Here is a 17,261-nt window from a genome sequence, read left to right as displayed (position 1 = left end):
ATTAAGCTTAAGCTTGAAGAAAAAACTCCTAATAGCTTCAAGCGAAGGTCTCCGACCAAGAAATTTACCAACCAAAGCAAGTTCAAACGGGGTAGCCAACGACGCGATTTCTGCTTCGGAAATCCACAGCGCTGGCAATCCCCTATGAGAGGAAACCTTGAGCTCGGGAAAACCACCAGAAAGAGGGGAAGAACCAGAAAGTGCATCTTTAAACGAAAGAGAAGACCAAGCCTCCAAAAAATCAGGATCACGAAAACGAGAAGGTGGCATAAAAAACTCAGATCGAAGAAGGACAAACTTCCCTGCAACAGGTGAGGAGAAGCATCCAACACTCGAAATGCCGGGAGGGTCGGCTAGGGCGATGCCCTAGCATCCCCCAGAGTGAGCGAGAGATAAGACGCAGCCTTCATTTTAGCATAATATTAAATCTAATATGATCCCTAAATTTAGACTTACATAGTCATGGACCAAATAAGCAAGTGGACAAGTGCTTGTGAATCGTGGCTGCAAGTGGACAAACATAATTGACTTGGCTTTGGCTGCCTCCATTAGTATGTATGGTGGATGCTCTTGACGAGTTTTTCTTTCGGATGAGTTTTCATGAGGTGAGTAACTCTTTTGGTTGAGGCTTGCTAAAGGGATTTTCTCACTTAGGTTTCGTTTGGGACGATTTTATTTCTGCTTCTTAAAGCAGCTTTTAAGTACAAAAATTAAAACTTTTGTACTAGAAAGCTGCTTTAAGAAGCAGAAAGAAAGCCTTCCCAAATGAAGCTTTAGTCAAATTTATTTGCGGTGTGTGCTTTCTTAGTTGAGCTTTACCTTGTCAAATTTTGATTGGGAATACCCTTATCTGAGCGAGAGATTATTGGATTCGGACACTGGACACATCTTACGTTTGGTACTTCAAAGTACCGAGCAAAGTATTGCTCGGTACTGAACAGTACCGAGTTCAGTTCTTCACAGTACCGAGCAGTACTGAGCTCGTTACTGAGCAATACCAAGCTCAAAATTGCTCAGTACTTCACAGTACCGAGCTCATCCCAAGCTCAGTACCTAGTAGGGGGTGATGTGACATATTTTTATTGGACACCGGACGACGCCGAAACCAATAATTTCCCTATCTGAGGAGGGCATGTATTGGACAATTGTTCCTGTTGGCCGAGCTCCTTTGAGTTGAGTTCGAATGGTCCCAACGAGTGGCTGTATCCGCATATTGGGGTGTACACTAATTTATCGAACTAATCAAATCTATGAATTTTGTGGCCCAAAACCAAATACCAAATGAAAATCTTATTGAATGAAATATTTCATTGAAAAGAAATTTATTCAATGTATTATGATATAATTTTTGATTATAATAGGCTTTGAAATTATTAGATTTGCTTTAAGATAATTGTTCTATATATATAATAAAAATCATATTGTATTCATTTTAAAATAAATTTAATAATATTTAAGCTCTTCTTAGGTCCTAATTCTATTTTTTTAATGTTAAATTCGAATGAAATATATACAAATTTAATTAATTAAAAATTATCCCCTCAATCAACATAAAATTAATTCCAAAAAGAATTAAGAACAAGTGACTGACACGCGAAGCTCACCTTCTTAATTAGTAAATTAACGGCGAATATTTAGATGAAATTTTATATGTTATCTTAAATATGATTAAAAAATATATCTGTAAAATATGCATTACAATTTCAACCTTAAATTTTAAAATATAATTTCATAATCATTCAATTAATTTCAAAAATTGAAGCTTTAAGCTGAAATTCGTAAAATTATTTTAAATTTTCTTCACAGGTTTCTATTTTCAATGATATAAAAACAAAAATACAGCTTGGATCCCTCTATTTTTTTTATTACATGAAGAAGAGTGGTACGTGATGGCCACGAGCTAAATTGCTATTGAAAAATAGGATAAATATTTGGATAAATAGTGTGAAATGTACATGCAAAGAACTTTTAATGAGCAAACTCTTATTTTTAAGTATTTTTTATTAAAAATTTATGTCTTATTGTAATTTATTATTATTTTTAATATTATAAGATATAAATCAGATAATTTTAACCTACTGATATTGTTGAATTCGGCTTCAAATTTTTAACCCATTTAATAAAAAGATATAGGCTCCATTAGAAACAGTACAAAAATTTCTAATAAAAAAAAAATTCTAAAATTAGTTTTAAAATCAATAAAAAAGCTGTCACAAATAAACTCATATTTTAAATTGATTTTATATAAATCGCTTTAATTTTAGGTCAAGTACGAATATTGAAAAAAAAAACCATGTTAGTAAAGGCTTCATTTGGAATAATTTTCTTAATACTTTTTACAATAGTTTTTTCAGTACAAAATTTTTAAAAAAATAATGACCAAAAGTTATCTCAAATAAAATTGTAGTAGGATGAAAACATATGAGGATGAGTTTTACAATTTTTAGATTTCCATAGTAATTAAAGCAATTATGGATTTCATATGTAACACTAATCTCAGTGCAAAGTCAAAAGCTTTGTAGCTAATCTTAGGTTTCATTTGGGACATCTTTTGTATTGCTTTCTATAACAGCTTTCTTCTACGAAATTTCTTATTCAAGAAATTTTTGTACTAAAAAACTATTTTAAAAAGCAGCAAAAAATGTCCCAAACGTAACCTTAATTTGTTTTATATCATGATATTCTGATACAATTTCATAGAAGAAAATGGTCTGTTATACCCTAAGCCAAAATTTTATTTAGGTAAACAAAATTTAGTGATAGAAATGTTCATTTTAGAATGAAAAAATCATTTATTTTTTATTTTTTATCTTTGAGTGAAATCAACTGATAAATCGTTTGGCTCACGTAAAAAATCTCTTTAAATTTTTAATGTTTAAAACCGAGTCGAAACTTTTGAAGGAATCCTTAGTAGCACCGACTAAAACTGTGAATTGAAAGTCTATCGAAATAATTTAAATTTATTCAATATTTGTTTTTTCTTCCCACAGCTGAACGCTTACGCAATATTTTAACAAGAAATTTAGTAATTTCAAAATTAACTTTGAGATGAAAGAAATATATAAAAGTTTACAAAAGCCTTTATTCTTCATTGTATCTTATTAAGACTTCCTTTGAGTTGAAATTATTCTCTGCGGATGCCCAACGCCTTCTGAAGACCAACAAGAATGCGCGACGTCACCCTTTGCTCGGTACTGAGCTCGATACGGCTGATGTACATGGAGCAGTCTGATTGATCTCTAGATGGTGAACTACATTCGGCGTCCGTACATAATAATCTCTATTTAAATTTGATAAAAAAATCATTTTTAATACTTTATAATCAAGCAATATAAAAAAAATCTAGGTCTAGTTAATTAAAATTTACATTTTATTCAACAAAAAATATATATATATATATATATATATAATTTATTAATTGATAAGTTGATAAATAGAGTGATTATATTGTATTTGTCTTGTTATTTGCTTATTTGCTTATTTTCAAATTTTTTTTTTAAGATGGTTTAAGTTTGGCTTGGATTTGAATGGATCAAAATACGGATAAATTTGAACAGGAGTTGAGTTCGAATAAATAAAAATTTGAATGACACATCGCAAAAACATATAAGAAGCTTGCTCAAATGTGGCTCATTTACACCTCTATATTGGACACAAAAGCCAAAAAAATAAAATAGAAGAATCACGTAGGAATTTGATTGAGTTAAAGTAAACTTTGATTGAGTTAAGGTTAGCTTCAAGTTAAAGTAGGAAAAGTGATCATTTTTTAGTTGAGTTTGATGATGGAAAAAAAAATATGAACTTCATCATCTTCATGAGTATATATACATTTTTTTAATGTGATAGTAATTTTTAGTATTTTTTTGTTATTTTTTGAATTAGAGTCTATAAATTAGGTCTTCATATTCAATTCATGTTAGGTTCACTATAGACTAAAAAATAATTTGCAACCCCCCAAATTATCGCAAAATGATCTCAAAAGGTTATTGCAATAGTGGCCACTAAAATGTTGATTGTAAAATATTTTGTGACAAGAGATTTAAGTCATAAATGTTTGTTGTGACAAGATTTTATCATAAATATGGTGTAACTATACACTCAATAAAGCGGGCTTTCCGGGCAATTTTTGTCACTAGTTCTAGTTATAGTTGCAAAAACTCTACAATTGAAAAAATAAAAAAGAAAATCCAATCATCTACATTGTATGCAGAACCCAATAACATGATAAGTAAAAAAATTGGTGAACTATTATGATAAACCATAAATAATTATACAATTCTAATCAAAACATATACCACGATGCAACCCAACATATGCAATAATTGTAGCAGCAATTTCAATAAAACATGATATAAAAACAAATTCAATTTACTGAAAAAAAGCTAGTAGTCATCAGCATCACCATCATCATAATAACATCTTTGTCAGTTTTCCTTGTCTTCTTCATCTTCATCTCCTCATTCTCGTGTTGCATAATCAATCGTCTATGATATTAGCTTCTTTTAGATTTCGGTTTGGTGGATGAGTACTCACTTCTCTCATTGGTATGACCTCCAAAATCATATATGAGGCTTTGGCCAGTCCACATGTTGCTTGCATCCATGCAGTAGAGTTGAACTCATGCTAAGTAGCAGTATCCACACAAAATTTTATAGTCATTACCACCTAATTTTTCTTTTGCATAAGTACATATTGTATATGTATATGTATATGTATATGAAAATATAGTATTTTAACTTTATTTTAAAAATTTAATTTTCAACTATGCATGTGAATGGTTGTTAACTCTACCATTTTTATGTCCCAAGTCCTATCATGAATGAGGAAAGTGGAGGGTTACGTTAGGTAGTCGATAGCCAGCATAAAACTTATCGAATAATCATGACATGATTTTTTTAGTACATTGTGTTAATGCTAGGGTGTTCTCTGGAAGCGACATGCTGTATAACATGAATGCAACGAAAAGTGTGCAAGGGTTGCTGCATCGGTGCCCATGTGTAGTATTAAATAGGCAAGGGTTCCCACATTATGGATGAATGTGGGCAAATAAGCTAGTCCATGAAACTAGAATTCAGATTGGATCTTAGAATATAGGTTCTATTACAGGACAAGTAATAAAATTAATTGATAGAAAATTAATGAAATTAATTGATATTATGATTCATATAAATATAAATATTTTATGCATTCAAGAAATTAAATAGGCTGGAGAGAATACTAAGCAAATTGATAGTTTATGATTTAAACTTTGATATTATGGAAGAAGTCATAATAGAAATGGTGTATGTGTGGTTATAGAGTTTAAAGGACAATTTTATAAAAATTGATAAAATTGAAAACATAATTATTACTTTGAAGATTATTGTTGATGCTAATATTATTAATATTATAAGTGTTTATGCTCATCAAGTAGGTTCGATATGTGCTCAAAATTAAAATTTTGAAATGACTGAAAATAATTAATACACAAGATTCCTCATGAAGAAAGAGTTTTTATTTAGGAGATTTAAATGGACATGTTGGTAGAGTTGTAGAGGATTTTAAAAATATTCATGTTGGTTATGAGTTTGGAGTGACTAATGAAGGTGGTAAGAAAAGAGATGAGCATCTCATCACTTATAAGAATGAAGATAATAAAACTTAGATTTATTATTTTTTTATAAGAAAAATAAATCGTTTAGATTGCAAAGATTCTAAAGTTATTCCGAGTGAAAGTTTACATACCCAACATCGCTTATTAGTTTTGGATTTTAAGATGAAGAGGAAAAATATAAAATTTTTTGTAAAACTTTGTTATAAGATTAGATTATGGCTTTTAAAAAATACTAATAAAATTTTTTGAGAGCAAGATTTAAGATATTTAAATTTTGTCTGTGTATGAGGAAGAAAATATTATGTGGGATAAAATAGATAGTAATATTAAGAATATTGTAATGGATGTGCATGAAGTTTTAAAAGAAAAAAGTTAGTAATAATAAAAATAGTTAGTGGTGGAATTAAAATGTGCAAGAAAAGATAAAAAAAATAAGAAAATTTATTATAATAATTGGTTTAGATATAAATGTTGCAACTCGGGATTCTGAGTTTATAATTTTGATGATAAAAAATATTATTGATTTTAATTTTATTTTTCTCAGTATTTGTAGAGCATATTTATTTATGTGTTGACTAACGTTTCAGGTACACCATGCACCATTCTTTAAAAATTCAGGGCTTAAGATTGGGTAGAATCTGTTATAATAAAAAAGTATGTAATTTTTATTTATTTATTTTTAATTTTTTAAGTCAACTCTTATAAGGGTGTATGTTAGCCTGGTGACCGTGCACACACACAAAAGGGGAGTATAAATGATTTTAAATATTTTAATTTTTTTGTACATCATATTATACGATCAAGATAGTACTAAACAATCTGTTATTATAGAAATTAATTAAAATATTTTATTTATCTAAAAAAATATTTTTGAAATATAATTAATCATACAGTATGAACACCATATCATATTGGATGATCTGCTATAATTAAAAATCCAGCAGTTTATTAAATTAGACAAAAAAATGAATTTGAAAAGTTATTATTTTTGTATTGTATAAATCTAATAGTACTGTACAATGTTTAAAATATTGTCTAATTTAATCTTATGATTATTCAATCAAATCTGTTTAATTTTGATATTTTTATTGTGCTGTACGAACTAGTTCATATTGTATAATCAACAGAGACGATTTTGGTCATTCCATGATTCATCATGGACAAACTACATTTTGGTTAAACTAATCGTACTACATGATCGATAATTCATACTGATGATTATACATTACTAACAGGCAATTAAATGGAACTGTTCATATTGATGATAATGTAGTACTAACATGTCAAATTCTGCACATTGTACTGGACAATCCTGAGATCGTACTGGACAATCTTGAGATTGTACTAGACAATCTTAAGATCGTACTGTATGATCTTTGACATATGAAATAATTTTTTAGGCTTTTTTGAAGCTCTCTATTTAAGATTTCCTTAAAGAGCTTGTTACTATATTTGACATGCATTGAGTATTTTTTTTTCTGGAGAAAACTTGAAGAGAGAACTTTAAAAGGGAGACAAGAAAGGATAGAGTTTGAGAGGGAGAAGATCCTTATGGGTTTCAAGGGAGCGTGGAGGGGGTTTCACATGGTTGCTCCGACAAGCTTGCATCTTAGTACCATCAGATTCATGGTTTACGTGATAAAAATTTTGGGAAGAAGAATATTTCTTTGGTGTTAAAGGACCTGGCTACTCCACCGCACAAAGGAAGGTGAAAGTGATTCATGATTCTTTGCCTCACCAGGAGGGTGAAAAGGAGTCAACTGATAAATTGTTTGGCTCACGTGAAAAATCTCTTCGAATTTTTAATATTTAAAACTGAGTCGAAACTTTTGAAGGAATCCAAAGGAGCACCTACTAAAATTGTGAATTGTCTATCGAAATAATTTAAATTTATTTTTTCTTCCCACAATTGAACGCTTATGCAATATTTAACAAGAAATTTAGTAATTTAAAAATTAACTTTGAGATGAAAGAAATAAATAAAAGTATACAAAAGCCTTTATTCCTCATTGTGTCTTATTAAGACTTCCTTTAAGACGGCTTTCTTACTACTTTTTAAAGAAGCTTTAAAGTTTTGTACTAGAAATCTGCTTTAAGAATAAAAAAGTCATCCCACTAAGAGTCAAATTCTCATTTGAATTTGATTAAAAAATTTATTTTTGATACTTTCTAATCAAGCAATATATAAAAATCTAGGTCTAGTTAATCTACTATGATGGCGATAATTAAGTTTTTAGTTTTTACAAGAGCAGCTACAATCTCACGCGTTGTCTACATTTTTTTTTCCTTTTAATCTGTATTATATATATATATATATATATATTGTGATAGTAATTTTTAGTCATTTTTTGTTATTTTTTGAATTACTATAAATTAGTTCATCATATTCAATTCATTAGGTGTACTATAGACAAAAAAACAATTTGCAACCCCCAAATTATCACAAAATGATCTCAAAATGTTATTGTAATAATGGTCACTAAAATGTTGATTGCAAAATATTTTGTGACAAGAGAAGTCGGTCATAAATATTTGTTGTGACAAGATTTTATTATAAATATGGTATTACTATACACCCAATAAAGCGGGGTTTACCCATTTTTTGTGACTAGTTCTAATCAGAATTGCAAAAACTCTACAATTGCAAAAATTAAAAAGAAAGTCCAATCATCTACATTGAATTTTGGTACAAATTCACATGAATGCAGAGCCCAATAACACGAATAAGTAAAAAAATGGTGAACTATTATGATAACCCACAAATAATTATATATTTCTAATCAAATTAACAAATACATACCATAATACAACCCAAACATATGCAAAAATTGTAGCATCAATTTCATCAAAACATGATATAAAAACAAATTCAATTTAATAATAAAAAAAGCTAGTAGTCATCAGTACCAGCATCAGCATAATATCATCTTCATCATCTTTCTTTGTCTTCTTCATCATCATCTCCTCACTCTCTTGTTGCATAATCAGTTGCCTATGATATTAGCTTCGTTTGGTGGTTGACTACCAGCATCTCTCATTGGAATGACCTCCAAAATCATATATGAGGCTTTTGGCCAGTCCACATGTTGCTTCCATCCATGCAGTAGAGTCGAACTCATGCTAAGTAGTAGCATCCACACCAAATTTTATATTCATTGCGCCTAATTTTTTTTGCATAAGTACATTTATGTATATGTATATTTATATGAAAAGTGCTTTTTTAGAAGAGGATATTCAATAAGGTGGATGAGATATTTTGCTAAACTTTTCAATGAAGATTGTGAGAATACGTTTGACTTTAGTGACCCTAACACTTTAAATGAAAATAGAGATTTTTATTTTTATCGAAGTATTAGTAAAACTGAAGTTAGAGAGGCTTTAAAGAAAATGAAGCGTAGAAAAACTAGTAGACCTGACGATTTTCCAATAGAGGTGTAGACATGCTTAGGAAAAGAAGGAATATCTTGTCTTACTAAACTTTTTAATATTGTTTTGAAGACTAAAAAGAACCTTGATGAGTGGAGAATAAATGTGATGCACAAGATTGTGAGAATTATAGAGGAATTAAGTTGGTGTGTCATACTTTAAAACTTTGGGAGAGAGGTAACGATGTGGTATTAATGTTTCTCAAAATCATTTCGGATTCATGCCAGGTAGGTCTATTATGGAAGCTATTCATTTATTGAGAGGGTTGATGGAGAAGTGTAGAGAAATTAAGGAGGATCTACATATGTTATTTATTGATTTAGAGAAAGCATATGGTAAAGTTCCATGAGAAGTGCTATGGAGAGTTCTAGGAAATAAAGGGGTTAATAATGCTTATATTCAAGTCATTAGAGATATGTATGCAGGAGTTGTTACTTTTATTCAAACACTAGGTGGTTTGACCAAGTATTTCATACTTCAGTTGAATTACATCAAGGATCAGCCTTAATCCCTTATCTTGTTTTTCTTAGTCATGGATGTTCTCACTATACATTTACAAGATGATGTACCTTGGTGTATGTGGAAGCCAGTTTTCTTGTTTTTACCTCCAGGATCATCTAGGACGAAGTGGGATCATCCTGGGATGATCAGTACAGGATCTGTGAACTGGGAGGTTCATCCCATGACGAAATTTGGTTCGTCCGTACGAAGGTTATCCAGAGAGCAAGTCGTCTAGGAACGAATACACTTCGTTTAAACGAAGCTTGTCCAGAGGGAAAATTGTCCCGAAATGAATAGGATTCGTCCCGTATGATCTGCATGTGTATATATTGGATTGAGATATTTTTGAAGAGAGAGAAAAATGAAGGAAAAAGGAACATTCTGCCTTCGCCATCGTCGTAGTTGGAAAAGTTGACTGACTCGAGGTAAGACACATTCTGTCTTTCTAAATTTTCAGAAATATGGATTTTGAAGACTTTTCTGTTTCGAATTCAATTTTCGTTAGCCAAAATATGATATTATTTCGTACCAGTGAATACTTTACCGTGTAACTTTTGGTATATTTCTGAGACGATGTTTTTGCACATTTTGAGTATTTTCTAGAAGATTTTCACCAGGTATTTTGAATTCTACTGTGTTTTTATCGAATAACGAATTATCTAGATATTGAAAAATTTTTTGTGAGTACTATGAAAGTCTTGAAATGATGTTTTCTGCTCTGTGGTAATTTGGTAAATTTCTGAAATTGTGAATTATGTAGAATTTTTGTATACTGCCGTTATGCCGCTGACAATTTTTTTGATGAAATTTGATTTCTGAATTTGAATGGTTTGATGTGCTGTGATATCAGAAGAGAGTTATAAGGGGTCGGAATCCTTTGTGATTTCGTTGTCTGGGTTCGTGAATCTGAAAATAAGTTATGTTCTGAAAATTCTGTATATCTGTCAAGTTCTGATGCTGTAAGCACAAGGGAGGCATAAGGGGTCAGAATCCGTTGAGATTCTATCTGTGTCAGGGAAGAGAGGCTTAAGGGGCCAGAATCCATTGAGATTCTGTCTATGTCAGGGAAGGGAGGCATAAGGGGCCAGAATCAATTGAGATTTTGTCAAGGTCCGGGAATCTGATATGTGATATCTGATATGTGTTATATGATATGTGAAATGTGATTTTATCTGATTTGTATGATTCTGTTTGTTCTATACGATTCTGTCTATTCTGTGAAATCTGACTTGAATATTCTGTTATATGAAATGAATTTCGTTTGTGATTTGATTTTTGTTTGCTCAAGTATCTGTATTATGTCTGCTTATACAATTTCTGCACGATTATCTGAATTCTGTAAGGCTACTCTTCTGATGTATTTTCTGATGCGTGTTTCTAGAGATTTTGATTGACTAGTGTAGTCTTGCTGAGCTGTTAGCTCATCATTATTATATGCGTGGTTTTCAGGTTCTGGGAAAGAGATGGAAGTCTTGGACTAGCCGTTCAGTGTTGGATCAGTGATTAGGTATTTTATACTTTTGATTTTTGTACAGTCATTACTTTTCTATTCTGTTCTTTCTGTCTATAGCCATGAACTATATTGTACATGATTATTTTGATGAATAAAGAAAATATAGGTGAACTATTATATATATTTGATGTTTATAGTAGCTATGTATTTTCTATAAGTTTGATATTTGGAAGAAAGTCTGAAGCAAATTCCAAAGCTAGATCATGGATATTTTCAATTCCGTCGCGGCCCGACGCGAAGGGATTCGTTCCGGTCGGGTTGGGTCGTGATAATTCTTAGTGTTATTAGAGAAATAGTTTTGAAATTTGGATTAAAAGACAGATATATAAGAATTGATTTGTAAGTCTGTCCTGGTAGTTCTGGTTTGCTTGGATTTTAATTATTGTTGTTTTATATGCATGTGCATAGTTCCATTCTGTGTGATTATGGATCTGCTAGATCCAGATATGATTGATGGGCAGAGTGCTAGTCAGGCAGCTCCTATGAGCAGTACTGCCCCAGTGGTTGGTTCTGATACAGTTTCGTAGTTTTCTATGTTGGTTGCTCAGATGATGAGCGAGACTCAGAATAGAGTATCTACTGTTCGATTTGAAGATGCAGATATACATCTACAAATGTTTCTGAGATTGAAGCCTTCGAGGTTTGAGGGCACTGTTGAGCCTAGAGCAGTAGAGGATTGGTTGAGGAGGTTGGAAAAGACATTTGACGGTATGCAATATCCTCCGGATAGGAAGGTACCATTAGCAGTTTTTCTGTTGGATGGCGAGGTAGAGCGCTGGTGGATGGGCCAGCAGGAGGAGAAATTTCAAGGTAAACTGAACTCTTTGATTACTTGAGAAGAATTTTCTAAAGTATTTCGATCTTGATTTGTACCCCGTTCTGCAAGACAGCAAATGCAGGAGATTTTTCTGAGGTTGGTTCAGGGGAGCGGGACAGTTATACAGTACGAGGCAGAGTTTACTGCTTTGGCCTGATATGCTCTGCAGTTGGTGAGTACTTCTGCTGAGAAATGCTATAGATTTTCGAGGGGACTACGAGATAGTCTGAGGCAACCCCTGAAACCATTTCATATTTCTAATTTCTCTGAGCTTGTGGAGAGAGCTCATTTGATAGAGAACGATCTGATGGCTACTCAGCAGCGGTGGACTGCTAGTAAGAAGAGGTTCAGTGGTGATGCTTCTGGCAGTGATTTTTCTAGAAAGAAGAGATTTGTTTTTGGAGACTCCAGGAGGAGTGGAAAGTTAGGGTCCACTACTATTTCTGGTAGTGGTAGTGTGACCAGTTCTGGGTCAGTCAGTGGGGCACCTGTGTGCCAGAGTTGTGGACGAAGACATTTTGTCCAGTGTTACAGGATGAATGGTCATTATTTCAGATGTGGTCAGCCAGGACATCAGATAGCAAAGTGTTCACATGCTAGATTTGATCGACGATCTGAATCTAGATCTGAGAGTTTTGTTAGACCTGCCGGTCTAGCAGGAAGGCCGATGACAGTTCCTCCATGTACTATTTCTAAAGGAGGATCATATGGTAGAACTGGTGGTTCAGGTTCTGTAGCGAGGAGACCACCTAGTGGAAATCAGAGGGAGCCTAGTAGTTCTGTAGCTTCAGCTCCAGTTCAGCTACGTGTGTACAGCTTGAATCATCAAGAGGCTCGAGATGTTCCGGATGTAGTGACATGTATGATTTTCATTTTCGAACATCCCTATCATGTTTTGTTTGATTCTAGAGCCAGTCACTCGTTTATTTCCGAGCGTTGTTTTGATGCTTTGCATTTGGATTCTGTTATGCTACCTGTTTCACTTTCCGTTCTTTTGTCGGCTAGGAATAATTTGATTGTCCGGAAGTTTTGTTTTTGTGAGATTGATATTTCTGGCAAGAAATAGAAATCGTGTTTGATTTTATTGCCAATTTCTTCGTATGATGCGATTTTGGGTATGAATTGGCTGAGTTTGTATGAGGCTCAGATTGACTATTTGAAGAAATGAGTTAGCTTATTTATGGATGGTGAAAGGTGTGTATTCCAAGGGTTAAGATGTGTTTTGTCATGTTTGATTTCTGTGTTGGAAGTCAGAAGAATGTGGAAGAAGGGTTGTACGGTGTTTTTGGCTTCAGTACGAGATATGAATATAGATACAGGTTCTATTTCTGATATCTCAGTTGTGCGAGTCTTTTTAGATGTATTTCCCGAGGAATTGGTTGGATTATCTCCGGATAGATATATTGAGTTCTGTATTGATGTTTTTCTGGGTACAGCTCCAATATCTAAAGCTTCGTACAGGATAGCACCGAAGGAACTTGCAGAGTTGAAAGTTCAACTTTAGGAGTTAGTGGATAGAGGATTTATTCGTCCTAGTGTTTCTCCTTGGGGAGCTTCTCTTCTGTTTGTGAAGAAGAAGGATGGGACAATGCGTATGTGTGTTGATTACAGAGATCTAAATAAAGTCATAATCAAGAATAAGTATCCATTGCCACGGATTGATGATTTGTTTGATCAGCTTGCTGGATCTTCTGTATTCTCAAAGATTGATTTAAGATCTGGATACTATTAGGTGAAGGTGAAGGAAGCTGATGTGATGAAAATAGCTTTCAGTACTCGGTATGGAAACTATAAGTTTTTGGTTATGCCATTTGGGGTAACCAACGCACCGGCTACTTTTATGGATCTGATGAATAGAGTGTTCAAGGATTACCTGGATCAGTTTGTGATCATCTTTATAGATGATATTTTGGTATATTTTGCTTCTGAGGAAGATCATGCCAGACATTTGAGGAGTGTGTTGGAGATGTTGAGGCAGCACCAATTGTAGCTAAATTTTTTAAGTGCGAATTCTGGCTGAAGAGCATTTCTTTTATGGGGCATGTGGTAAGCGATGAAGGTATTTCTGTTGATCCCCAAAAAATTCATGCTGTTGCCAATTGGCCAAGGCCTACTACAATATTTTACATACGTAGTTTCTTGGGTATGATCGGATATTATAGAAAGTTTGTGTCTCAGATTTCTGCACCTCTGACAAGACTGACTCAGAAGTCAGTAGCTTTTGGTTGGACAACAGAGTGTGAAACTAGTTTTCAGAGATTGAAGGATTATTTGACTTCTGCTCCAGTGTTAGCACTTCCATCTGGTACGGAAGGATTTCAGACATTCGGTGATGCTTCACTAAAAGTTTTGAGTTATGTTCTGATGCAGCATGGTCAGGTAATAGCTTATGCCTCAAGAAAGTTAAAATCACATGAAAAGAATTACCTGACGCATGATTTTGAATTGGCTGCGGTTGTATTTTCTTTGAAGATTTGGCATCATTACTTGTATGGCGTCAGGTGTGAGATATTCACGGATCATAAGAGTTTGAAGTATATATTCACTCAGAAGGATCCGAATTTGAGGAAAAGAAGATGGCTTGAGTTGATCAAGGACTATGATCTGACGATTCAGTATCAGCCTGGTAAGACTAATGTGATAGAAGATGCTTTGAGTAGGAAATCATCTGTACTATCATATGTTCAGCTCACTTCTGATAAATATCTGATACGAGACATGAAAAGATTACAACTGGAGGTGATTTCCTCTTCTGGTTTGGATGCTGGCATTTTGACTCAGATGAACATTCAGTCTTCTTTGGAAGAGAGGATTCATGAAGCTCAAAAGTCAGACTCCGAATATTTGAAGTTGATTGCTCATATTGAATATGGTAAGAAACATGAACTACTACTTTCTGATTATGGTATTATTTTCTACAAGAATAGATTATGGATTCTTATGTTTGGAGATTTGAGGAAAGAGATTCTACACGAATCTCATCATTCAGGCTATACTATTCATCCAAGAAGTGGTAAGATGTACGGAGATATGAAAAGTTTTTTTTGGTGGCCTGGAATGAAAAAGGACATAGCAGAGTTTGTTTCGAAATACGAAGCCTATCAGTTAGTGAAGGCAGAGCATCAGCGACCAGGAGATCTTTTAGAGTCGTTGCCTATCCCTGAGTGGAAGTGGGAGGAGGTAACGATGGATTTTGCTATGGGTTTTCCTCTATTAAGGCAAGGGCATAATGCTATTTGGGTGATTATCGATCAATTGATGAAGTCTGCACATTTTCTCCCGATTAGACAGACGGATCCGGTGGATAAGTTAGCTTAGCTATATGGATGGTTTACTTCCAGTCTTTGGAAGGGTATTCAGCAAGGATTGGGTACGAAGTTGCATTTCAGTATAACTTTTCATCCACAGACTGATGGATAGTCTGAAAGGACTATTCAGGTACTGGAAGATCTTCTGAGGCTATGTGTTCTGAATTTTGGAGACAGTTGGGAAGATCATATCCCTTTGATAGAATTTACTTATAATAATAGTTATCAGTCCAATATTGGTATGGCACCTTACGATGTCATGTATGGCAGAAAGTGTAGAACTCCTTTGACTCTGACTGAGATGGGAGATAGACAAGAGATGGGTTCAACTTTTATGAATGAAACTGTTATGAAAATCAATCTGATTAAAAAAAAATGAAAGCTGCCCAAGATAGACTATAGAAGTATTACAATCAGAAGCACAAACTGGTTGAATTTCATGTGGCGACTTTGTGTATGTCAAAGTCAGTCCGATGAAAGGCATCAGTAGATTTGGAAGAGTGAGCAAGCTCAGTCCAAGGTATGTCGGACCTTTTGAAATCATCAAAAGGATTGGGAATTCTGCTTATAAATTATTATTATCTGATCAGATGTCTGATATACATAACGTGTTTCACGTATCCTCTTTGAAAAAGTGGATATTTGATTTTGAAAAGAAACTTTCTGCTGATGATGTGGAGATTCAGGAGAATCTGCAGTACAAAGAGGAGCCTAAAAAAATTTTAGCTTATGATGTGCGCAAGTTGAAAAGTAAACAAATTCATATGGTTAAGATTCAGTGGAAACATAGAATAACAAGAGAGGCTACTTGGGAGAAGGAGTCGGATATGAGACAGTTATATCCGCATCTGTTCTGACTCAGTTTTATTTTAGAAATGTCGAGGACGACATTAATCTGAAGGTGGGGAGATTGTGGAAGCCAGTTTTCTTGTTTTTCCCTCTAGGATCATCCAGGACGAAGTGGGATCGTCCTGGGACGATCAGTACAGGATCTGTGAACTGGGAGGTTCGTCCCAGGACAAAATTTGGTTCGTCCGTACGAAGGTTGTCTAGAGAGCAAGTCGTCCAGAAACGAATACACTTCGTTTGAACAAAGCTTGTCCAGAGGGCAAATCATCTCGGGACGAATAGGATTCGTCCCGTATGATATGCAAGTGTATATATTGGATTGAGATATTTTTGAAGAGAGAGAAAAGCCCAGGAGAGAGAAAAATGAAGGAAAAAGGAGAAAAAGTAGATTTTGGGTGATTTCGGTCCATTTTCGTTCGTCACCGTAGTTCGAAAAGTTGACCGACTCGAGGTAATGCATATTCCGCCTTTCTTAATTTTTAGAAATATAGATTTTGACGACTTTTCTGTTTCGAATTCGATTTCTGTTAGCCAAAATCTGGTATTATTTTGTACTGGTGAATATTTTACCGTGTAACTTTTGGTATATTTTTGAGACGATGTTTTTGCACGTTTTGAGTATTTTCTAGAAGATTTTCACCAGGTATTTTGAATTTTGTAGTGTTTTTATTGAATAGCAAATTATCTAGATGTTGAAAAATATTTCGTGAGTACTATGAAAGTCTTGAAATGATGTTTTCTTCTATCTGTGATAATTTGGTAAATTTTTGAAATTGTGAATTCTGTGGAATTTTCGTATACTACCGTTATGCCGCTGACGATTTTTCTAACGAAATTTGATTTCTGAATTTGAATGGTTTTATGTGCTCTGATATCAAAATGGAGTTATAAGGGACCGGAATCCTTTGTGATTCCGTTGTTTGGGTTCGGTAATCTGAAAATAAGTTCTGTTCTAAAAATTCTATATATCTGATAAATTATGGTGTTGTAAGCACAATGGAGGCATAAGGGGCCAGAATCTGTTGAGATTCTGTCTGTGTTAGGGAAGGGAGGCATAAGAGGCCAGAATCCGTTGAGATTCTGTCAAGGTTCAGGAATCTGATATGTGAAATGTGATTTTATCTGATTTGTACGATTCTGTTTGTTCTGTACGATTCTGTCTGTTCTGTGAAATCTGACTTGAATATTCTGTTATATGAAATGAATTCCGTTTGTGATTTGATTTCTGTTTGCTCAAGTATCTGTATTTTGTCT

The 17,261-nt window shown here is 33.5% G+C and overlaps 1 protein-coding gene across 1 annotated transcript; it reads left to right on the top strand.

Annotated features, from left to right (window-relative positions):
* Positions 1-557: 557 nt before the first annotated feature.
* Positions 558-16,015, top strand: LOC110107285. The gene is made up of 14 exons (XM_028698621.1): positions 558-605; positions 809-930; positions 6,829-6,960; positions 10,809-10,877; positions 10,970-11,019; positions 11,442-11,536; positions 11,582-11,843; positions 11,924-11,976; positions 12,020-12,905; positions 13,101-13,342; positions 13,583-13,731; positions 13,785-14,229; positions 14,467-14,964; positions 15,749-16,015. The coding sequence occupies exons 1-14, from the start codon at positions 558-560 to the stop codon at positions 16,013-16,015; spliced, it is 3,318 nt and encodes a 1,105-aa protein (XP_028554454.1).
* Positions 16,016-17,261: the final 1,246 nt, after the last annotated feature.

This window comes from Dendrobium catenatum, unplaced genomic scaffold (genome assembly GCF_001605985.2).
Source record: "Dendrobium catenatum unplaced genomic scaffold, ASM160598v2 fragScaff_scaffold_129, whole genome shotgun sequence".
Lineage (NCBI taxonomy): Eukaryota > Viridiplantae > Streptophyta > Magnoliopsida > Asparagales > Orchidaceae > Dendrobium > Dendrobium catenatum.
The sequence above is the reverse complement of the archived record's forward strand: the minus strand, read 5'-3'. Positions and strand labels throughout refer to the sequence as shown.

Coding starts and splice junctions, on each gene's coding strand:
- LOC110107285 (XM_028698621.1), top strand. CDS start 558: ATGGTGGATGCTCTTGACGAGTTTTTCTTTCGGATGAGTTTTCATGAG. Junction 11,844..11,923: donor GCAGGAGGAGAAATTTCAAG/GTAAACTGAACT, acceptor TCTGCAAGACAG/CAAATGCAGGAGATTTTTCT. Junction 12,906..13,100: donor TTGTGAGATTGATATTTCTG/GCAAGAAATAGA, acceptor CTGTGTTGGAAG/TCAGAAGAATGTGGAAGAAG.